General features: G+C 35.5%; 3 protein-coding genes across 4 annotated transcripts; all 3 read right to left on the reverse strand.

Moving 5' to 3' along the window:
- Positions 1 to 4509: 4509 nt before the first annotated feature.
- Positions 4510 to 7178, reverse strand: LOC112015327 (tetraspanin-19). Of its 2 annotated transcripts, XM_024047713.2 has the most exons (5): positions 6817 to 7170; positions 6366 to 6465; positions 5743 to 5823; positions 5549 to 5653; positions 4510 to 4893 (listed from the first exon to the last, which is right to left on the reverse strand). In XM_024047713.2, exons 1-5 carry the CDS (start codon positions 6978 to 6980, stop codon positions 4636 to 4638), a joined length of 708 nt encoding a protein of 235 aa, XP_023903481.1. In that variant the 5' UTR covers positions 6981 to 7170; the 3' UTR covers positions 4510 to 4635. The 2 variants fall into 2 exon arrangements, with proteins under 2 accessions (XP_023903481.1, XP_023903482.1); XM_024047714.2 differs by lacking the exon at positions 6366 to 6465 and having other exon boundaries at positions 5743 to 5830; positions 6817 to 7178.
- Positions 7179 to 11257: 4079 nt separating this feature from the next.
- LOC112015326 (uncharacterized) lies at positions 11258 to 16678 on the reverse strand. The gene is made up of 7 exons (XM_024047712.2): positions 16027 to 16678; positions 14509 to 14840; positions 13435 to 13774; positions 12538 to 12686; positions 12346 to 12439; positions 11688 to 11759; positions 11258 to 11571 (listed from the first exon to the last, which is right to left on the reverse strand). Exons 1-7 carry the CDS (start codon positions 16564 to 16566, stop codon positions 11527 to 11529), a joined length of 1572 nt encoding a protein of 523 aa, XP_023903480.2. The 5' UTR covers positions 16567 to 16678; the 3' UTR covers positions 11258 to 11526.
- A 1176-nt stretch (positions 16679 to 17854) lies between these two features.
- On the reverse strand, positions 17855 to 21729 carry LOC112015325 (uncharacterized). The gene is made up of 3 exons (XM_024047711.2): positions 21115 to 21729; positions 19639 to 19719; positions 17855 to 18963 (listed from the first exon to the last, which is right to left on the reverse strand). Exons 1-3 carry the CDS (start codon positions 21491 to 21493, stop codon positions 18545 to 18547), a joined length of 879 nt encoding a protein of 292 aa, XP_023903479.1. The 5' UTR covers positions 21494 to 21729; the 3' UTR covers positions 17855 to 18544.
- Between the last annotated feature and the right edge of the window lie 2342 nt (positions 21730 to 24071).

Here is a 24071-nt window from a genome sequence, read left to right on the forward strand (position 1 = left end):
ATAAATAATTTAGCAAAAAAATAAATGGAAGATTCAGATCAGATCAGGTCAGAAGCTGTTATCCAATGATGTAGATTTTTAACGGGACCAAAGGATAAGGCGAGCCTCGAACACGTGGCACTTGCTTTCTAGTCTTGGTGGCACTTAAGTCGATGTTGAGGCAGCTTTCTGACGTTTCAGGATGCAACAATTGGAAAAAACGTCAAGAAAAATACTTGTGAGCATTAGCAAAGGCACGTCGTTCAATGATGTATTTTTAATTTTTATAAATATATTGATAATAGTATTAAGCTATTCTTAGTATAATATAAGAATTACATATTTTATGATTATTATTATTATTATATCTAAGAGTCAAAATACTCATAATTATATCATTATTATTCTCTAGAAATTAGTGATTTAGATATTAATTCTTATTATTAAAGAAAAAAAAATCACAGCATTAATTGATAGAGAAAGGCTAAGAGGAGAGAAAGGCTACTACTCACCGAACTTCATTGTCCCATTGCTCTGGTCTTTCCCGCTGCTGATATTGCTGTCCTTGGCCACGATTTGTGGTTTTTTAATAGCAACTGATATATGTAGTGTACACACAAAAACCATACCTACAAAAGCCTAATAAATGGAAATTGTAATTCTAATGTTTTGATCTATGTATAACCAATTGGAAAACACTAAAGTGACTGAATAGTAAACACGATCAATTAAAAGGATGAATGGATTAAATCTAAGTGAAAACAAACAACAAAAAATATCTAAATATACAGAGAGATTTTAGTTACTTGTTATGTGTGATTGGTGATCTTTTACAAGAGATAGAGAGGGGTTCAATTTCAAGGCTTAATGAAGAATCTTTAACGACAACAACAGGTACATATATGGAGGTCAAGAGCAATTCTAAATGGAGGAGTACAATTTATCACTGATTCCATTCAATGGTCCAAATTGTGCCTATTTATTTATTAGTTATTGTAGGAAACCATGAAACAGCGGAGGAAGCCAAGAATGGTGAGATCAACAGCAGGAACAACGAGCAGTTGTGGAAGCACAAAGTCCAGCGAGCCTCAACCTCTCTCTGTATCACTGTTGAACCCAAATTTTTCTCTCTCATTGGTTTGGGCGTCTAGCTTTGGCGATCTAGTTGCACACGAGTTTCACATGAGCTTCGTTAGTGAGTTTGAACGGCAAAACAACAAATGTATTGATTTGGAAAAAGAAATGCGGAGGAAGAAGATGATGATATGGAAGAAAAAAAAAAGTTAATGCTGTGGTTTTTTTTTTTTTCTTCCTAAATCACTAATTTCTAGGGAGTAATAATAACATTACTATGAGTGTTTTTGACCCTTAGATCTAATAGTAATCAATGGTCCATAAAATATATAACTCTTGTGAAGTTACACCATGTGTAACTTGAATCCATTTCATCTCGAAAATATTTGTTTATATGTGTTTATTCAATCTATTAAAAAAAATGTTTATTCAATATATCAATTATTGAGTTTAATTTAAAATATTAAATAAATCAAATTTAAACAAAGTAATATAGTCATGAACAAATTTATGAGAATAAGACAAGCAAAATAGGTGAGTACTAAGTGCTCTTAATTTTAAAATTATATAGCAAAATATCTATCTATCCAAAGTATTTAGAGAATGTCTGTTTTAGAACTTAATTTTATCAAAATCGAGTTATGTGTGAAACTCAATATCTTCTCTGATCTTTGGCATAACGAGACAATTGTGAGCTCCAGAGCCCAATCCCACCCAACAGCTTAATGCCCCCACTTGGGTTACAAGCCCACATCATAGAGCTCAGCGAAACTCAATATCTTCAAAATCAAGTTTTATGTGTATTTTTAAATAAAATTCGATATTAGCAATGTTGAATTTCACTTAAATTTTCAAAAACATTTAAGTGGCAAAATATATAATGTTGAGTTCCACCTGTAACTTAATTTTATCAAAACTAGATTCCAAAAACATTGGCATTTTGCTAAATACCTTGGAAAGAGGAGTATTTTGTTACATAGTTTTAAAATTAAGAGTATTCACCTATTTTGCCCGTATAAGACTTAACTAAAGTATATATTAGATTATATGTTTACATATATGAAACATTTAAAATATAGGAAATAATTCAATAGTTACAAATTACAATGAGGAAGTGAGATTTGCATCCTAGATGTTTATGTTAGATCACTAAGAAATGCTAATTGAGCTAATAAATTATAAATATACTTATATAGGTTGAGGATTGAATTGTATAAGTTTGGACTTAAGATATTAAATTATTATTTATTACTTATTGATAATATAAATAGTCAATTTTGTAATAAAATCATATATAATTATGAATAATGAAAGGTTGTTGAGTGTAATTTTATTCATATATTTAATTCACTCAAATATAATTTCAACTATAATTTAATTATTATGTACTAACTTATTTGTAAATGGGTAAACTAATTTAGACCTAGTGTTTACTATATATATATATAATTATGTTTGGTGATAAACTCGAATTCAGTTCATATTTGAAATATAATTAAATGAATAATTTGAACTTTTAACTACTTGGCTCAGTTAGCTTGTTTACAACCCTACAAATAGGCCAATAAACCAATTAATCATACGATTTTTTATATAAAATATTATATCTTACAACATCATGTCATATTTCAACTTCTAAAAAGATTACGAAGTTTTGGGAGGAAATAGGTAACTATTTTTTTTCTATAACTATCTAGTTAGTTGGTCCGGTTCGGAAACTATATTGATTAGTAGCACCTCGAGTCTTAGAAAGTCGAGTTTGACCTGGCCTAGTTCCACATGGCATCCCACATGGAACTCGAGTTTCTGAGACTCGAGGTCTATGTGGCGTCTACGTGGACCTCGAGTCTCAGAAACTCGATTTCCAAATCAAAAAAATTTGAAAATATTTCAAGTATCCAAGTCTCTCATCTACAAACCAAAATACCAAAAAAAAAAAAAATCAGATCACAGAGAGAGAGAAAGAATCTAGAAAAGATGCTGAAATACCATATATGTGTTCATCAGAAAAAAAAAAAAAAAAAAAAAAAAAAAAAAAAAAAAAAAAAAAAAAAAAAAAAAAAAAACAAGCTCCAGGCCGGCAAGCCCCAGGTCGGCGCGACTGACGCCGCAGTGCGGCCAGGGTCGCGCAGGCCGCGCGAGCCCTGGGTCGCGCAGGCCGCGCGACCGCTGCGACCCGGGCCGCGCGAGCCCTAGGTCGCGCCGACCCTGGCTGCACTGCGGCCCCGGTCGCGCCGGCCTGGAGCTTGTTTTGGGTTTTTCTTTTTCTTTTTTTTTTTTCTTCTGGCTTTCGGCTTCTTTCTTCTTCTTCGGGGTTTTTTTTTTTCTTCATGCTCTAATTTTTTTTTTCTTCATGCTCTAATTTCTTTCTGGGTGGCTGTGGTTTATATATGAGCTTAGACCTCGAGTCTCAAAAACTCGAGTTCCATGTGGGATGCCACGTGGAACTAGGCCAGGTCAAACTATAAAAATCGAGCCTCAAAGACTCAAGGTATGAGCGCACAACTCGACTTTCTGAGACTCGAGGTGCTACTAATCAATATAGTTTCCGAACCGGACCAACTAACTAGATAGTTATAGAAAAAAAAATAGTTACCTATTTCCTCCGAAGTTTTGTATCCAACCCTCTGTTTGTTTTTGGAAATACACATGTTTTAGAAAATACTTTCCCTATTTTATGATAATTGAGTAAAATGAAAAACAAGCCTAGTAGACTATTAGAGTGAAACACACTTTTACATCATTACATATTCAACATATTATTACAAATAAATTTACATCACAAAAAAAATCTAAAATAATAACTTTTCTTTCTCTAATCTCTCTACCCCTTTCTCTATCCATAGATCAACTGTTGATTGACTATTAACTTTTTTTCAAACAAAACATTTTTTTTCTCAAACTATTCAATTTTCCAGTTAATTTTATTTGTATGTTCTGAATTTGGGGTTTGTTTTCTCATTTGTGACTCCCAATAGCAGGGAAAAAAATCCCATATGGGGTAGGTTTTCTTAAATGAAAGTTTGTTGATATAATTATTTGAGATTATGATAAATTGATTATTTTTCATAAGAATCGAACAATATAATATGTTTTATGGCTCATGTTTAAAGTTACAATCAAACACAAAAAACGATTCATCTAAAAATATTTTATGTCGAACCAAATGGAGTATAAATTAAAAAATAGCCAAAAACTTCCCCCAACACCTTAATCTCATTTAATTAATTTTTTAAAACGGAAAAAAAGTTATACTAAACCAAGCCAAATTTTTAGAGAGAGAGAGAAAGGGTTTAAATTCAAATAGGTATGTACATTTTCAAACTTAGTATGCTGAGTGCTGACTCCCCCGCATGACTTCTAATACAACACAATGTTTAAAGTATACAGTATACATTAGGTGTTCTCTCAAAACATTAGGTGTCATATTATAGAATTAGAAAGTCATGCTAAAAATTGTATGCAACTCCCAAATTCCTCATTGAATTGCACAAAAGAAGCAGAGAGGTACCTGTGTACTTCCACACATAATGTACCCACCAGAAGAAATAAGGTATTTACAATTACAATGACAATGACAATCTAATAACTATCAATGATCCTTCCTTGAAATTGCATTCTAAGAAGGCCTTTAACATATGATAAAAAACTTTGGTGTGGATTTGTTCTGTAGAAAACTTCACATTTTGGACATACTTGTACTGAGACACTGAGTACAGAAGGCGAGTTAGGTGTTACAAGAAAGGAATGATTAAAATCAGATATATTCAAATAGCCACCTTGAGTCCTTGGCTCAGTGCCTATAGCCCAAAGAATAATGGCTAGCACAATAACACACAGCTGCAAAATAGGTACTACAAGTGTCAGTTTTATTTTCAAGATAGAACAACCAATTTGTGGCTAAAACACTGATTCTTTTCAGAGTAATTGACTAATTTCCCAAAAACTACATTGTAAGTTGCAAGTACCAAGATGCCAGAAAACAATAAGAAATTATTTCTGCTATTAAAATCTTGCCTAGAAAGTAATCCAAGATAATAATGGAAACCAAAACCATACCCCTAATTATTATATAAAGAAATCCTTCTATTAAAATACCCCAAAAAATAAATTTATGTAGGACAATGAAGTTTTTCTTGTCAAGACTAAACAAAATTAACAAAACTAAATCCGCAGGCAGTACCAAAAAACCAAGATGTACAAAAAAGGGTCCATTTTATAGCATTCAAATTATTTTCAAGCAAAAAATTCACTTTATGTGGGTGCAAAGTAATCAGAAAATTTTAAATTATACTGTATGCTGCAATGTCAATCTTTCTACGTTGGATTTTCTTAGAAATCAGATAAATTGTTATCATTGTTTTCTAGCTATATTGATATAGCCAATTTTGTTGATGTTATACAATCACAATCATAGAAGACAATACGTTTCTGCAATGCTGAAGGTGTGATAATATTATTTTAAGTTCATAATCTTAGATGAAGATTCAAATACCTGTGGTACCAAAATCATGATTAGAATCGAGCGGCACATCTTTATATGGAAGAACACAAAAGTCTTGAACTCGGTATGTTTCTCGTCGATGTACTTGGCAAGTTCCTGTCTCAAGAGAAGGAATGTGGACAAGTATAACATGAGAACGTATAGCTGCATCAGAAGTTTAAGACAATAATTATAAGAAAGCATACTTCTGCCCAGTCCATCTTGAAGAAAATGGTGACAAGCACAGCAACTTCTAGGAAAAGAAGCGAGCAGATGGAGACAACGTACTGAAAACTAGTCAAGGATGCCTGAATAAATCATAAGATGCACAAAAAATTTGAAGAAAATTTTGCAATAGAATTATGGAAAATGAGGCTTGGATCTGTTTGGATACCGCTTATTTTGCTGAAAACACTGTAGCAAAATAATTTTTAAATGTGTAAATAATATTGTGAGACCAATTTTTAATATTTTTTCTGAATAAAGTGGTATGGATCCTGTAAACAGTTCATATATAGTATATGAACAGTGCATAATGTCTCTTGAATAGTATAATAAGCGTGCAAAAAAAGAAAATAAAAAAGAAGGAAACGCCAGATGCAAACGCTGGCTTTTCATCCAGATCCAAACGAATACCTTATCATGAAATTATTCCCAGGTTTTAACCTCAAGCTCTCCTCCCAAGACAAAAGTCCTTAAGGAAATTATTTTTATAGTAAGAAATGAAGCCTAAAGACTAAAAAGCCAGGCCATCAAAAAAAGAAAAAAGAAGACTAAATTGCCTAAAAGAGTGCCATGCTTCAAGTTACAAGAAAATTAAAGAGGATACTATGCAAAGTGTATAATTGCTAATACAATTAGCAACCATACAACCAGAGAGAGTGCTCAGGCAGACAGCAATTCCCACGCCTAAACATGTGTATATAAACCTGATAAAGGAAAAAAAAATATTTTTTTTCTTAGATATGCAGTAAAAATTACAAAGATATGCAAATTTGCAAGAACAATATGAAAGGAAATAAGAGCCAGACATATATTTGTGAAGGAAAATTCCAATGCTTATGATTAAGTTATCATAAAAGTTGAATGTCATTGAGGAGCACTCTTTACAAATTAAATTGGAACCGTAATTGTGGTTGAATTGGTTGCGTTCTTTTGAACAAATAAAATTTTTCTGCTCTATTTACTTTACTTTTTATAAAGAAAAAGAACTTTGAACCAATTCAGGCTTTAAGTTTTGCAGAGAAACTGTGTTTTTAAGGTAGAGAAGGAAAATTTACCAGGGTCTAGGTAGAAAAGAAACAGAAGGCAGGTACGCAACCCCATCTTGCCACTTCTTGAGCAACCAAAGTGAGTATATGATCATTCCAACCCCACAAATATTCACTATCAGATTCACTGCTCTGATTGAGCTATGCAAGCAACACCTTCTACAACTCGCCATGTTCTTCGCCAGTCTTTAACGCTCAGTTTCCTCCCATTTCAAATGAGTCTGCAGCTAGCTTAACTAACTCTTAACGTCTCTTTTGAGCAAAAAATTTGCTACAGTTTGCGTAGGTGTTTGGTTGAGATAGGTGCGTGTTTTTTTACCATCTGCCACAGGTGTTTGTGTTAGAGACAGAGACGGGGGAGTAGGAACTGGGGAGTGACTACATATACATATGCCCACCTACCATTCAAAACATAGCCCCTTTTTTTTTTTTTAAGTGACATTCAAAACATAGCTAATGAGGCAATATTAGCTCCATGTGTTTTCATTTATGCTAGCTTAACTTTTTGGATAACACTGTTGTTTTCATTAAAAAAATAGACCAAACAATCTGAGTTACCAAAATCTAGACGCGTTCGATTAAGATGATTATGATTATGATTTTTAATTTTGGCTTTTATAGTCCAAGGCATGCAGTTCTTGTACTCTTATATATTTCTAAGTTTTGATTGATTCATGAAATAAAAAATGGAAAGACGTAAATTTGCTACATTAGCCTACTTTTGTTTAATGTTAATGCCGATGCCAACCAGCCATGTGAAACTTAATGATAGCAACAGCTTGTGCAATGTGCAATAATTTAAGGTGGGTCGTTTAAGTTCATTGCTATCGTGCATGTCCTTGTCTCTCAATCGCAGAATCTTTAAATTTTGTGTGGTTTAGACAAAAAGGAAAAATAATAGCCTCTCCAACGTCTTGGGAGAACCCTTTTTTTTGGTGATGTGGGGGGGGGGGGGGGGGGGTGGGGTGTGTCGGTGTAGTGTTAAATTAAAATCAAGCAAAACATCGTGTTCAAATTTATTTTATTCTTTTGCTTGGTAATACTTGTAAGTAATAATTGGTGCTTTCTTCGTAAGCAACGTTGATTGCTGATTACTTGAATTTATTAATAGACTTTGATTTATTCTTGGGTGAGGGCCGAGGGCGCTGGGTCTGTGAGTAGAGGTGGTCATTTGAATTAGAACTCAATAACAACAAATAATACCATAATTATCTGCTGGAGGATTAGGCATTGAAGAATAATATTCATAAATAAAAGTATTTTTTCTTTTTCTTTTTGTTTAATAAAAAAATTCGATTTACTTTAGTATAACTTATATAACATTATCCTCTCAAAAAATAATTATATAACATTACGTGGCATATAACTAAGGGTAGCAAAATTTGACACGACTCACAAACACGATACGACTCGATACGAAATTAGCGTGTTATGGGTTGAGACTTAGCGGGTTCGTGTCATATTCGAGTCGATGCGACTAACCCGTTTAATAAATGGGTCTAGTTAGTGTCCAATCCATGAAACCCGTTTAACCCGTTTAATTAAATGATATTTTACCAATATATTCTTCAAACCCTAGATATATAAAATTATTAGTTGTTATGGTTTATTTTCTTTAATATATAGTGATATTGAGATATTTTCTAATTTTAAATGATTATTTGTGATGCATTTATTTATTAGTTCTTAATTATATATATATATATATATATTTTATCTTTCATAATTTAGATCAATTTGGTTAATTCTAAAATTTGTATTTTTTTTCTTCATTTTGATAAAATATGATAAATGAGTTGACATGATTGACCGTTTAATAAATAAGTTGTATTAAAATTGATGAATTTTGACCCGTTTAATAAACATGTAGAATCAACCGAATACTTATTAGCTGACACTTGAATACAAATTGTCACCCCTACATATAACCACACAAATTTCAATAAAAAAAATAATATCAAAACTAATTCGATTATAGTTTTATATATTATCCAAATTAATACAAATCTTATCATTAATTAGTGGGGAGGATAGTCTCCTAGTTTACATTATACATCAATTGCATCCATTCCCACAAATACCATAAGAAACATTTGACAAATCGTTATCTTTCTCCAACTTTTTATAAGTCTATTAGATTACATTTCCTCATGTACACCAAATTCCAAAATGGTTGAAAATTAAATATTCAAACAGATCTAACTTAAACTAAAACTTTGATTAATAATCAATAGATCATGGAAACAATCGTTCAATATCAGCATCATCAATTACTGCTGATTAAGTCGCCTAACTAAGCATAGCTACAGCAATGATATTAAATTTCAGTAAGGCCCATGCAAGTGTCTTTAGGAAAGAACCTGCAACCAAACTGCAATTATTCCTTTTCATGACGCCAGGATGGCCAATTATTGTCGTTGTTGAATGCAATCCAGAAAACAAAAGCATTTGCAATCTACTAGTAATTAGACCCCACGGAAGAGATTTTTTTGGACACTTTAGAGCATTCCCATCGAGGGAAGTAAAATTTTTAGCATATACCACCTCAAAACCCAAAATTTTAACTTTTAATAACTCATTTTATAATACACCTAACATCAAAGATTCTATAATTTTTACCACTTTATTTAAATATTTTTTTTATTATTTCTTTATTCTTCAATTATATTTCTTTCTCTCTCTTCCTCTCTATCACTCTCAACCCAGCAAACTTGACATTCTCAACACAGCAAACCTATACCCACCCCATCCACTACCACCAGAAAAAAACACCAACCACCCATACCCACCTATCTGGCACCATCCCAAATCTCAAATCCACAGCACCATCTCAAAATCAACCAACTACTGCTCAAATTAGCCAACCACGACTCAACCAACTCCACCACCCAAACCCAAAACTCAACCAACAACTTGCCAAAAATCCCAACCCAACTGACTCATCTACTGTCTCAACCAATCACAACCCAGTCCACAACTCTGCTGATCGATAAAGAGAAAAGATAGAAGATTTTTGGGTTTGATTTGAGGTACAAAGAGAGAGAGACGTTTGAGGTTGAGGGAGGAGTTGGGAATCTGATCTGCAGAGGAAAGAGCACTGATTGGGAGAGAGAGAAAAAATCAATTAAAGTAGTGAGAGGAGAGAGAAAAGTCAAATAAAAAAATAATAAACGCAAATGTCATTCTCATCCATACATTGTCAAAATTGCAACGGTACTGTTCAATATTGCAAAAGTTTGATATATTTAACACATCTAATAAAGCTTCATTTTTGTGTTTGATGTGTCAAATGTGCCAAATATTTAGCATTTGGCACATTTAAGAGAGCTGCTATAGATGCTCTTAGGAGCCCCTAAGAGCATTCCCTTTGAGGATCGCATATGCTAAAAGATGCTTTTTTTTTTTTAGCATTTATAACTTAAAAACTTGCTCCATCAAAAATTGCATGTGCTAAAAAATTTGCAATATTGCTACAGTGTGCTCTCATTTTTTGAGATCTGTAGCACAATACTATTATTTTTTATTAATTTTTTTCTCTCTCTTCCGTGTTTGTCTCCTTCCCAAGTCTCTTCTCTCTCCTCCCTCACTTTTCCTCTGTCACACTATCTCACCCAAGCTTCTTCCTCTCCCTCTCACCATCTCACCCAAGTTTCTCTCTCTCTCTCTCTCTCTCTTTTTATTTTATTTTATTTTTCCTCTCTTTTCACCGGTTCTCTCTCCTTCTTCTCACCGATGGATCGTGGTGTGGTGGATTATGGATCATGGCTGAGATTTACTCCGATTTGATGGATGTTGTTGGTCTAATTTGGTGGATTGTGGCTGAGATTCAATTTGATTACTTCTCTAGAATCTCCGGTGGTGGCTAAGATCGTGGTTGAGATTTGGTCCGATTTTGGGTTTTGTGGATGCTGTTGTTTTCTGGGTTTTGTGGTGAATCTTTGTGGGTCTCCGTGGGTTTTTCTGCATTTCCTAGTTTTTTTTTTTAATTATTATTTTTTTTTTTAGTGGTGGTGGCTAGGATGGATATGGGTTTGCTAGGTTGAGATGGAAGAGTGTGATTCTGTTGGATGATAGGTTTGAGATTTGTAGTTGTGCCAATCTTCTTCTTTTTTTTTTCTTCTTTTTTTTTTTTTTTAAAGGTGGCTTTGGTGGATGTGGGGTTGTGTCGGTAGTGGCTGGTCGGTGTTGCTATTGTTGGTGGCTGTTATTGTGGCAGTGGTGGATGTGCCGGTGTTGTTGATGGTGATGATAGAGAGGAGATAATGTATTATTTTAATGTGTAGTAAATATTATTTTAATGTATAAAATTGAATAATAAAACATTTGATAAATGAGATGTAAAATGATGTGATAAAATAATAAAGTAGACTTTTGGTATGTCAAAATGATATTTTTTATAGAACATCTGCTACGGATGCTCTAAAGAATTTAACCTACCATTATAAAAACATAATAAAAGCACTATTTGGATATAAGCTAATTAGCATGCCTGCAAAACAAAATTGCTACCCTTGTTCTTAACAAGAAATTATAACGAGGTTTAAGAAATGCACCGCAACTTGAATCACATATTAAATAGCTAACCACAATCACTAATTCAAAAAGGCATGGAAATGATAAATAAGTAAAGGAAAAAAAAAAAAAAACGTTGTCTAGTATAAGAATCGAAAAGAACAAAGGCATGACCACAGGGGCCAAGACTAGAAGGTGATGGGCAACTCATTCCAGCTTTATCCTGTCCACATCATTGATCACCCCTTCAAGCTGTTACCAAAGAAAACATGGAAGATCACTTTAAACAAATAATAATAATTATAATAATAAAATTTCTAGACATTGGAGTGACAGAAAATAGCTTCACAGCAACAGAACATGCATACCTTGACAATCTGTCTCAAGAAGTAGTCCCCATATCTCTTAGCTGGTCTAGATTCGACAACATGAATCATGTCCTGCAGCAATATAAAAAGATGACTACCAGCACTCTTAAATGATCCTCTTCTAAACATTTCAATTGTTCAACAACCTAGTCATGTTTGGCTTTAAAACTTCATGTATGTTTAGCTTATTTATTACTTATATCTTAGCTACATAGACTGAAGTAATCCAAGTCTTATTTTACTGAACATCAATATACATGAGAGATATAACAAAAGAACATTAAATAGGCAGGGCCACTGAGCAAGAGAAGGCAAGGTCACAGTCACCAATAGTTTCCAGAGACTTGAAGTACCATTTTATTATTCAACAAACATGTTAGTACTACTTGTAATCCATATAAGAGTTGAAAATGCATGCGTCGACACAAAGTAAGGGATAAGGGCATGACTTCAGCTGACCATATTGCATTAAGTTAGGCTATGAAATTTCATATTTATTTTGCAAAAACTCCATCAACAAGAGCTCAAAATTGTCTTTAAATTCAACCATATGATATACTCTATTTTGCAGTTGAACTATTTCTAACCCATACAAGTTTCCCAAGGACCAAAAACAAAAAAAGGAAATAAAATAACTGAAGAAGACAAACTGGCATACATCGTCAATGTAGAAATCCAAATCAGCATTGGATATAATTTTTCCATCACCATCAACAGCATGTGTCTTATGCTTGTATGTCATCAAGATAGTCCTGTAAGGCAAAGCAGGAAAATGCTCAAGATACCATTTTCACATGTTATCACACAAAGTAATAGGCATAAAGCCAAAACCGTGTTTCTCATGAAATACCTCAACGTGGGTTCATCAACTTCCATATAGTTTGCAAGCTTCCCAAGAGAGATGGTTGAATATACTTTCAAGAAGGTCCTGACGCCTGATAATAACTGTTGTTGCTTCACCTCATAAAGGAATAGTTTCAACTGAAGCCTATAGGCATCCTGCAATAAATAAATGCAGTCGGTAAAATAAGAGAGAGAGCAAACATGCGACCAAACATATAGAGTAAGTTAAATAACCCAACCAAAGTATGGAAAAATTGAGGATCATAACCATCTCCAAAAAATTAGTGAGATATTAACATTAAAAAAAAAAAAAAATTGAAGAGGGCAGACAGTACGCTTCCACAAAGTGATGGTGAAACCATGGAAGCCCCAAGAACATAATTGGAGGAGCCCGTACCTTGTTCAGAATGTCTAAAGTTACACTCATGGGGAATTATTAATGCTCACATGATAATATTTCTAAACAAGTCATTTCACATATATTTAAGGACCAACCAGTTGATGTTTCTGAAGAATCAACAACAACCAAGCCTTAGTCCCAACGAATCTAGCACCTAATATTAGTTTGCAAATTACTGAATACTGTTAATGATGAATAGAATACTTATCCAAAAAAAAAAAAAATGATGTATATAATACTTAAACCATATAAAATTAGTTTTCATGAGAAATCTCTAGACTGGCTATTTTTCTTTCCCCCAATATCCCCTTTTTGGCTTTAAAGTTACACTATCTAAAACAAAGTGGTTCATTTAGCCAATGAGAAAAGAATATCTTTGCTTCTAATCTCAAAAAGCATTCTGCCAAAGACATCTGGTAGGGAAAAAAGCCTAAAGAAGATGCGCACTTAAGTCCAAATCCTTTCCAAGCATATAGGCTCCAAAATCAAAGGGCAGGTAAATACCTGGTTGTAATTTACAAGAGGCTCCTCAAAACTTGGAGCCGAGGGGGTAATGAACTTAGGGCATGCGTATGAGAAGAGCTCATCATAAATAGCAAATGCCTCATCATCATATCTTTGCATTCTGATCATCTTTTCACCATACTTCTCCCGTAACTGAGAGTTCACAGTTTCCTCAACAAGCTTCACTTGGGGACAAAGTGAAAGGCAAATAGCCAGCAAGGCATACATCTGCTCATTCTTCTTTAGTATTTGCTCATACTGTGGAGACTTCTGATGATATTGCTTGGTCTTGTAAATGTACAAAAGAATCTTATTGAATTCACGAATTGCCTCCACATACCTGAAAGATACATAACAGTAGACATTGATATCAAAAAGCAGGGAATTGTAGTTTTATAGTAGTTTTATAACAAACAGAACAATTTAAATGAAAGTAGTTTTGTTGTCTACCCAAACTTAAAGAGACTCCTTTACTCTCAGAATTTCATACAGTTTTGTCAATCTTGGTGTTAATGTATTGTCAACAAAACAATCTAAGAACTAAAGTATCACCATATTTGTCTCATGTCTTATCCATGTCCCACTCCCCTGTTAATCTTGGTGCTTCCTAGGTTTCTTCTACCAATACAGACTCCCTAAAAAAAAATTCAATGTCTACTATTAGAGTTTCCAACATCTGAATTTTGATTTCACAATCATAAATAATCATACTTTCCATAAGGTTTTTTTTTTTTTTTTTTTTGAATTTTGCTTCATGCTTGCACCTCTAAACTCTGCTGAGAAGGCAAAATTCTAAATCATTGTTAGGACCAATACTTTTGAATTGGGGAAGTAACGACAACCATCCACAACTTATATATTAGAAGACACTAGTCGGAATCCAAAAGTTTACTTTAATTACTAAATAATCAATAAAAAATGGGAGTAAAATAACAAAGCTAAGAGAATGGATACAGAAATCGCTCAAGATAGTAGATAACACTGCATCTTTAGAAAAGCAATAACAGCAAACATTCAAAAGGTGTTAAAATAGCTATAAATGAAAAGATAAAACAGCAAAATGGGTAAACATACCTCCGCAACATTAAATTGGCAAACCCGTAATGATATATGGTGGTAATGTGGCTTCCTATCACACTTGTATAAACGCCTTGTTGACTAATGTCAATAGGCTGTAAACACTTTAAACCAGTGTGATAATCACCTAAAAGGCAATGAACCCTCAGCAATCCCACCATGCTGAAATAGCCCAATACCTTTAAGACATTACTCCCTCCATTGTAATCATATCCATCTGTCGAAGTAAATTGTTCCAAACCCTCTTTCTCCTGCTCAAGAATCTGAACAATCATGGACTTCTCCACAAGTGCTTGCAAGAAGTTGAGCACACCATACACATTCCAAGCCTGCATTAAAAACACCAAGATCCAAATTTCAATCCATGGATTATGGGAAGAGATCAGAAGAGGAAGTACCAGTTGAGCTATAGCACACTGGTAATCCCCTATAGTTTCAAATGTAACAAATTAAACCCTTACCATATTTTAAATCCTAAACATAATGTCGTTCGACTTAAATGGGTGGAGGTTTAATTTGTAAATTTTGAAACCTAGGGTTTAATTTGTTACTTTTAAAAACTTTGTCACTATTGAAAACTATAAGGTTTAATTTGCTTTGTGCGAGTGAAGCCCAGATGGGCGATTGAACTGTTGGGATGTTGGCAAGGTATGGCAAGCATTGCCCTTGTGTGTCATGTGGAAATAGCATATTTTGCAGACATTGTTTGATTGGATACATGCTCTAGAAAGCACCCCCACCATTTCTTTTGTTGATTTTATTGACCATCTCTTTCCTTTTGAGTTGTATTCTTTGAAAAGGGTCCAGTACATGGTTTTTTTTCTCTCTTTTTCTTCTTTGCTGTTTGTACATATTTTTCTGGCTACTTCATTTTTCTAATGAAGTAGTCTTCTCTTAATACAAGTTTTCTTACCTATCAAAAAAAAAAAGGGGGGGGGGGGGGGGGGGGGAGGGGGGGGGGGGCGCCTAATACCTAGGAAGAATGAACACTTCATTTAGGGTGCCATACTTGTGTTGTACCAGCCGTTTCATGTTATAATTTTTCAGAGATTGCATGTGTTGCTGTGTCTAACTGTACCCGTGTCCATGCTTTCTAGACTAATACACATCCATTTTGTGTCTTTCCCTTTCTTTTTCCTAATAATTTTTTTTACTTATAAAAAAAATAAGTTCAAAAAGAGTAATGCTATATACACAACAATTTTCACATCAGCTGAGTTGACAAGTTCTAACTGGTTCTTATCAGCCCAAACTAACATTACTTTTTTAACTACCAATAACAACTTTTAACATCGACAGTTGTGAAATTTTTTTGCAACATTAGACTTATTGATGCCAAAATTTTAATATCTTAAAACTCACCACAGTTGTTCCAAACAATTAACTACAACGCAATTTGAAACTATATCAATTCAATTTATGCAATCAAATTCGCCAACCGAGTAATCCATTCTCATAAAGCAATATAGAAACAAAAGAAGAAGAAGAAGAAGAAGAAGAAGAAGATGAAATGACCTGATCGAATTGAGTGAGAAGCGCAATCTCCTGTTCAGTCTTGTTCTTCATCTTAGCTCTATACTGACAGAAGCTCTGAAACTGGTACACAAACTCATCCACCATATCCCAAAGCCACTGATTCGGCAGCTGCATGTTCACAACACCGTGAAGCACAACCTGAAACAAGCTACAGTAATTGTCCCAAGAATCGATCCTCTGCTTCAGCGTAGGTGAAAGTCTCGCGTACAGGTGCCGGAACCACATCTCCCGGTAGAGGAGGCAGAACACGTGGTCGTTGTCGACGTAGTGAGCGACGGCGTCCACCGAGGGCCACGGCGTGTCCTTGAAGAGTCGCTCGGAGAGTGTCTGGAACGAGGTCTCGTACATCTGGTGGATCTCGTACACGTTTTTCTCTCGGATGTGACGGTACAGGTGAACCACGAAGGATTTGACGGAGTCGGGTACGAAATTCGGGTCGTACCCGAGTGCATCGGAGGAGGCTGGTGGTGGTGGAGCCGCCGAGTTGGGTGGTGCATCGTCGTGATCGAAGTTCGCCATTTTTGGGTTAGCAGAGTGTTTGAGGCTGAGAGAAGAGGAAGAGAGAGTGAGAAGAGAGAGAGGTTAGGGTTTATGCGTTACTGTGGGGGGAGAGAGAGAGAAACGGATCTATCGTTATTGATATTTGGGTTTTTGGATGATTTTGGACTTTTGGTTATTGTGAATATGTGAGAGACCCAAATACCCAAAATCCAATATGTTGGCCCTAACTGTATAATAGCCTCATAGGTTATAGCACAGCCTGCCTGATGGGCCCTTTTTTGTTTTGATAATTCTTGGCTCGAGAAGGAGGTGTTGTATGCTGTACCCGGCATATATGCCGGGTATATGCCGGGTACAGCATATAAAAACTGCTCGAGAAGAGGGAATTTGATTCATTTGAACTTATGACCTCGTTGGAAATTTCAAGAAATGTCAATTGAGTTAAAAAAATCTTGGCATACTCTATAGACTGTTAATTTTTGAGATGAATCCATCTTCAATAGTAAATTATCATGTGTTTCACATTAACAATTTAGCATAGTAATTAAATCGAGACTGACCCAACCGGTCAAATTAATGAATTAGTAATTAGTAAATGTATTTGGATTACTTATGTACTCTAAATTAGTTATTTTTTTGATAGTTAATTTTTTTAAAATAAATAGTTTTAAGAGTTTGGCTTGGATTTGGTGTCCTGTACACTGGACTTGATAGGATGCTATCACATGGCAGCATTCTATTGGGTCAATGCACAGGACGCATGAGACATAAGCCTTTCTCCCCCGTTTAGAATGCAACTCTTAATTTATATAATGATCATAAAGAAACATATACAATTTTAAAATCATTTTCATTATTTTCAATTCAAATATTTTATTTTTGCATTTTATTTTCTTTACATTAATTATTTTTACTTTTACTTCTACAAACATCCTAGTATATATTTAACTTTTGTTTCATTACTGGTCAAAGTCTCGTAAGCACCAATCCATTCACATGCAGCAATTTCCACGGCCTAATCGCGTGGAACAATTCTATGTTTGTAGGCTGCTTGGCTGGGAAGGCGACTCAAGATATGTTGGAAGTTGAAACCTTTCAAGCTTGTCCTTGCTGGACTCCTTGCCAAAGTGGCAAAGCAATCATTTCACAGTGTCATTTCCTTTTAGATAGATTCTAAGAATAGTTATTAGACTTGCAATTTGAAACCAATTCACTCCCATATTTTGCTTAAGAATAGCATCGCTTTTTTCTTTCCCCAATCTTCTAGACTTATAAATGCTGATAAATAGCTCAGCATATTCAAATCTTAAGAGAAAAACAATTAGAAAGAATATTTAATTGAAAAAAGGCATCCATTTCTGTAGCCAGGTTTTAGAACATTGTGCACACACGCACAAGACATCAGCTGGAACCAACTAAAAATTATGACCACTCATGACCACAGCCAGATTAAAGTAAGCACAACACCAGTCTCATAACTAGTAACTTGTGGTAGACTGGTAGTGCATATTGACAGACATATTAAAATATGCACAGCCCCGTGCTCAAACAAGGGATCTGCACCAACAGGTGCACCATCTGCCCACCATGTTTAGTCAGAAGCAGAAATTTCTCACATCCATTAGTAATTATCAGTCATCAAAGAATTCCCAGAACTAGATACAAAACCCAGCAAGGGTATAACAAATGCTTCCATTTCCGTGACTCAGGCTTCCCGACTCATCCCCCAACCCCCTTTTTTTCCTCTTCTTCCCTCTCCAAGTAGTTAATTATTCACAAGCTATAAAGATTACCTAAGAATAAGATGACGGAACCAACACCTTATACAGTGTACATCATCCCAATCCAATTTAGCATTAACTCGTGTTATAATGACATCAGTGGGACCATCACAAAGCTCATGCATTCAATAAACAACACTGAACTCCTCTCCCCATGCTTCAGTCATAAGTTGCTTGCAAGGAAGATGTCTAGCTCTGAACACCTAGTTTAAAGATCACGTTCTTTGCCTGTTAGAATTAGTATGAATAATATGAGGCACTTCCTGATAACTCTCAGATTCATCTTCTTCATCAGAGGATAGGAGGGATGACCCCATCCATGCCTTAAACCCTTCATTAAGACGCCTTTCCACCTCTGGTGTGACGTCCAAGGGATGTGCTTCCAACATTTCCAGCCCAAGGTTTCGACCACCAGAGTCTCTCTCATCAAGAGAAACTGCTGCTTTCCTTTTTAGGAAAAATGCAGTTCCCCCATAAAGAATAACCAGCCCCCATGATGAGATCTCATAGCACCAAAACAGGGGCTCAGCACAGCTGTTCCCTAAAGTGAGGAGGGTTGATCCAAGAAATAATGCAAGAAGACCAAAGATGATGGCAAAGACAACATTCAGCACAGATAAACAACGAACCCCACCTGTAGATTACAAGGAAGCTTAAAATCCATTTATTTGAAGTTGTCAGTCAACACCCAAACAACCAAACAGTAATTCACTTAAACAAAATTGCGATCAAGTACCTTATATTCCTGGCCAAAAAGGTGTTAATTATTCATATGAATCGGCCTCAAATCAATAAAGTTGTATCCATACTACCTAGAAGCTATAAGGCTCCAACCTTTCTTTCTTCAGTCTTGTTGGCAAACAAAGGAAGCATAATACGGCTATCTTAGGGAGAATATATCATCATAAACCAAAATTTTGCAGGCTAAATTGAGAATAAATTCACCTTTGTTTTTGTTTTTGTTATTGTTTTATTTTATTTTATAAATATGAATTCAATTAGTTAAAATCTGAGCATTAGAGATGAGAAAAACACCAATGATTCAAAGAAGAGAGCATTGAAACGCCCAAATATTATGTCCAGCTATTTCTAAAATACAACAGAACGTGCTCACTCCTGATCTATTTTGTAAATAATTATTTGTTTGATGTGTTCAAGAATTGAAGAAAGAGAGAGAGAGAGAGCAGGGGGTGTTACTTAGCCAAACATTCAGCAGGAAAGAACAATACCACATATACCAAGTACCAACTAAATTTTCATTTACACATGAGAAAAAAGCCAGTCACAGAGAGGAAAAGAGAGAGCATACCTCTTTTTGAAGCACAGTAATTATTCTCAACTACTTTTAAGCACCCATGTCTTGTTGGAGCAGAATAAGCAACAGTGATTCCTGTGGCAAAACTAAAACTATGAGAAATGAAAATCATCAGGCTTAAAAAAAAAAGTAGTAGATTACCTAGTTATAATTACAAATAAACAATGTAGAACCTATGTGAGAAATTTTCCAATGAAACAACATCCCTCAGATTTGATCCCAGAGCAACTAAATATCAATGCAGTCCATGAGTTTTCCATATAATAGTGAACAATTGAAGGATCAGAGCTTATATACAAGAGGCCAGAAAATATTGCCAGGTTCTTTCGGTAAACAACAATGCTGCAAATAATACAATCCAATTGATAAATACATAGAGTACACAACAAAGGGAGTTTGGTCCTTCATCCTTGTCACATATATCAGTTTACACGCAGTGCAGTATCTTCAAATGCTTCAATGCTCAATTTTGCAAACCCAATATCTAAAAGATCCTACATTAGATAAAACAAGTAACAAAAGTTTATAAATTTAGATAAAAATTCTAGGTCTCTGGTCAGAACCCTATGCCTCAGACATGATGGGAGAAGATAAAGATATAATTTCATAACAAGAAGTTTGGAGAACTTTCGTACTTTCTTAACTTAGCACAGAAGAAGAGAGAAAAAGGGTTTGCATAAGGCAATTATAGAGTTTCCAATTAGACTCCATGCATCTCACTGTATACATATTTCAGATCGGATTCCCATTCAAGTAAGTATGCTTTATGCTTAGGATGTTGCAAAGACAGCATATCCCCATGCTACAGCATGCAAATCAACTACTTAAGAATCCAAATTAAATAGTTGACGATATTAAGTCCGAATACTTAATTATTAACTTTTTCATTTAAATTTTCCGCACACAAAATGCCCTATAAATCAAATTATACAGAAAATGACTAAAATTAGGAATCAAACAAAATATTCATTATTAACCTTTTCATTTACATTTTTTTTCCACACACAAGATGCCCTATTAATTAAATTATACATGCAATGACTATTTTTTGGAATCAATATCAAGTTTAGAAAGACAGTGAATCCTCAGAATTTGATAATCTTATAAGCTCCTAAATAATAAAGGTCGCACCCAGTGCACAAAGCTCCCCAAATACTATAAGAGCAAATACCAAATAACCCTGCATTCCATTTCCCATATATTCCAAATCTGCAGCTACATCTGAAATACACACTACTTTCCAAAAACTTAGCATTGACATGAAACAGAGGAAAGCAGCCATAAGCAACAAAAAATTTTATTCTTTATACAGCTTTTGTTTTTTCTTCTTTTGATAAGAAGCAAATCACCTATAATCTTTTTCTACTCACACACCAAACCAACACAAAGAACTGAAAACTGAAAAACCCAATTCACATATCGAAAAACCGAAACAAATGAGACAACAAAAGTCCGCAAATTTTTGCTTACCCGCAACAAGATAGGCAAGCGAGACAAAGAAAATGAAGATCGAAGGAAGGAACACAACCATCCAGTAATAATCCACAGTTTCCTGATCCGTAAGAAAAAAAGCACCCGGAAAATGCTCGATATAGCCTCGGCCTTTAGCGTTGAAAGGCAGAGGCTGAAGCCTCTCGTCGCTACAAAACGGTCTCTTTCCATTGCTACCAGGGAACACGATGTTCAAGCTGATAACCGTACTTACAATCACCGTGACCGAAACAAGCGCCATGAGAGTCACCACAAGAGGTCTCTGAAGCTTTCCCCAAGCTTTCTCTTCGTCCCTGAGGCTCTCGTACTCGTGCTTCGGCATGAACGCTTGGCGAAGAGCGTCGCCGATTATCGCCATCGGAGCCAAACCAAAACAAAAACCCTAATTGAAAAGGCTCGAGTTTGGGGATTTGAGAAAAATCAATTTTGAGGAACCCTAATTGGAAGATTTGGAGACCTAGGCTTCAAAATTAGGATCTGTTTGATATAAATAGTAATGAATGAAAAACAAAAGATAGATAGACATTGTGTCGTACCTTTCAGATCTTGGAGAGCAACATTTTCACGCATGTTTTGTGCTTTTTTTTTTTTTTTTTTTAAGAGATTTTTGGCGGGTGTTCTCGTGTGGTGACGTGTACAGTGACTCGAACTCTAGTATTTTATTTTTTTTGATAACACGAACTCTAGTATTGATTCGTAACAGGATGAGCTAATACGAGGAACCGACACTTGGGACCAATCTGTTTCGTTTTAAAATTAACGTTCAGTTTAATTTTGTATATTTTGATTGATTTTAATCCCCTGATTAACTTTTACTTTTATTCAGTATTGTGTTTCTATTAATTCGGTCATAGTTTGTTGTAACGGCTAGAAATAAACTAAGTTGTTCAACAATTTGAGTTTGACTCGGAAAAAGTACTTGTTTATGTTTATTGAAAGTTTTTAGGCTCGAGTGTTAAAATACTAGTTTCGACTTTCAAATAAATATTTGTAATTCATTGATAATAAAAATAATTCATATAATTTAGTTAGTAAATTTTAGTATAGATTTGAAAATTAGAGCCTTTCTTGCCCTCTCGTGGAATTAGGCAAAGAGACCCGATGTCTCCTTATCTCTTTATCTTATGTATGGAGATGTTGAGTGTTCTTATTTGGGAAAAATGTGAGGCTAAGCTTTGGGACCCAGTTAAAGCCTCAAGAAATGGCCCGGCTTTTTCTCACTTGTTCTTCGCGGACGATCTAGTTTTTTTTGTCAAAGCTGACTCTAAGAACTGCTGCCATATTAGAGAAGCACTTGACTCCTTTTGCGAACTGTCTGGGCAGAAAGTAAGTCTACACAAGTCTAAGGTTTACTTCTCCCCAAATGTCAGTCAAGAATCTAGGGCCGAATTTTGTGAGGTCTTGGGTTTTAGCTCTACGCCTAACTTAGGGAAGTACTTGGGTTTCCCCTTAAAGCATCCGGGTTCTTCTTCTCGTGATTTCAATTTCATTATTGAAAGGGTCCAGGCTAAACTACAAGGTTGGAAAGCCAACATGCTGTCAATGGCCGGGAGAGTCATATTGTCTCAATCAGTCATTTCGACTATCCCCTCTTATGTTATGCAAGGCTGTGTCTTACCAAGTAGGGTACTCAACCACCTTGATAAAATCAATAGAGACTTCTTATAGGGTGCAAGTGAAGTGGGGAAAAAAATGCACTTGGTGAGCTGGTCTAAGATTGCTAAACCTAAGGATCGAGGTGGCTTGGGTGTTCAGGATGCCAAAGGAAGGAACCTTACTCTTGCAGCCAAACTGTACTGGAGAATGAATAGGTGCAAGGATGCGGGCTGGGCTAAAGTCCTTCACAAGAAGTATCAGTGTAGGAGGCAGACCAAGAGTAGCAGGCAGTCCCGTGTGTGGGCTGCTGTGGAAAAGGGCAAGGTTATTTGCGACCAAGGAGCCAAATGGACTATTGGTAGCCATAGTAGTCTCAGATTCTGGCATGATAAATGGCTTAATATAGGTACTTTGAGATCCTTAGTTGAAGGTCCCCTGACCAGTGGTGAGGACAACTTAATGATCAAGGATGTTACTGCAAATGGTAGTTGGGATCTGCATTTGCTCTCTGTCCCGCTTAGTCCTTTTATCTTGAATGCTATTCAGGCAACCACGCTTAGAAGAGTCTCGGTGAAGGAGGACCAACTGAGTTGGATTTCGAGCACCAATGGTGATTTTAATTCTAGAAATGCCTATCTGTTGGCTAGTGGAGAAGACCTGACTGCTAGTGTCTTTTTCGGGAAGTGGGTTTGGAAGGTCAAGACTCTGCCTAAAATCCAAGTTTTTCTTTGGAAATGCCTCCATAATAGCCTTCCTGTAAAAAGCATCCTTGCGCATAGAGGCATTGTGGGGTTAGGAGGTTGTGTTTTTTGCTCAGACAATGATGAAAGTATTCTGCATGTGTTAAGGGAGTGCCCAGTTGCACAGGAGTTTTGGCGCGTGGCTGGGTGCCCTCCTCAAGTTCAAGCTTCTTTCTCTGGTGGTCTCGTGGATTGGCTTCAGGTGAATGCCCATAGCCCACTTCGGGCTGTTCACAAGGACTATCCGTGGAAGTGTTTTTTTCTATTTGGGGTCTGGAATCTCTGGCTGCAACGCAACCGCAAGGCCTTTAAACAGCAAGAAGCTAGCCTCAATCTTCTTCAGGCGGTGGAGATGCAAGTTAGAGAGTTCTTTTACTGTGTGGCTAACCAGGATGAGATAAGGAACAAGGAAATCTTGCATGTTAGGTGGTCCAAACCAGGTGATGGGTGGCTCAAGCTGAATACGGATGGTTCCTTTGGGGGTGAAGGTGTCAATTCCGGATGTGGGGGTCTCATTAGGGACAGTAATGGGTTGTGGATTAGGGGTTTTGCAAAAACTGTGGTGGTTAATTCGAGTCTTGCTTCTGAGATGTGGGCGTT

The sequence above is a fragment of the Quercus suber genome, unplaced genomic scaffold (assembly GCF_002906115.3).
Source record: "Quercus suber isolate HL8 unplaced genomic scaffold, Cork oak 2.0 scaffold_606, whole genome shotgun sequence".
Taxonomy (NCBI): domain Eukaryota; kingdom Viridiplantae; phylum Streptophyta; class Magnoliopsida; order Fagales; family Fagaceae; genus Quercus; species Quercus suber.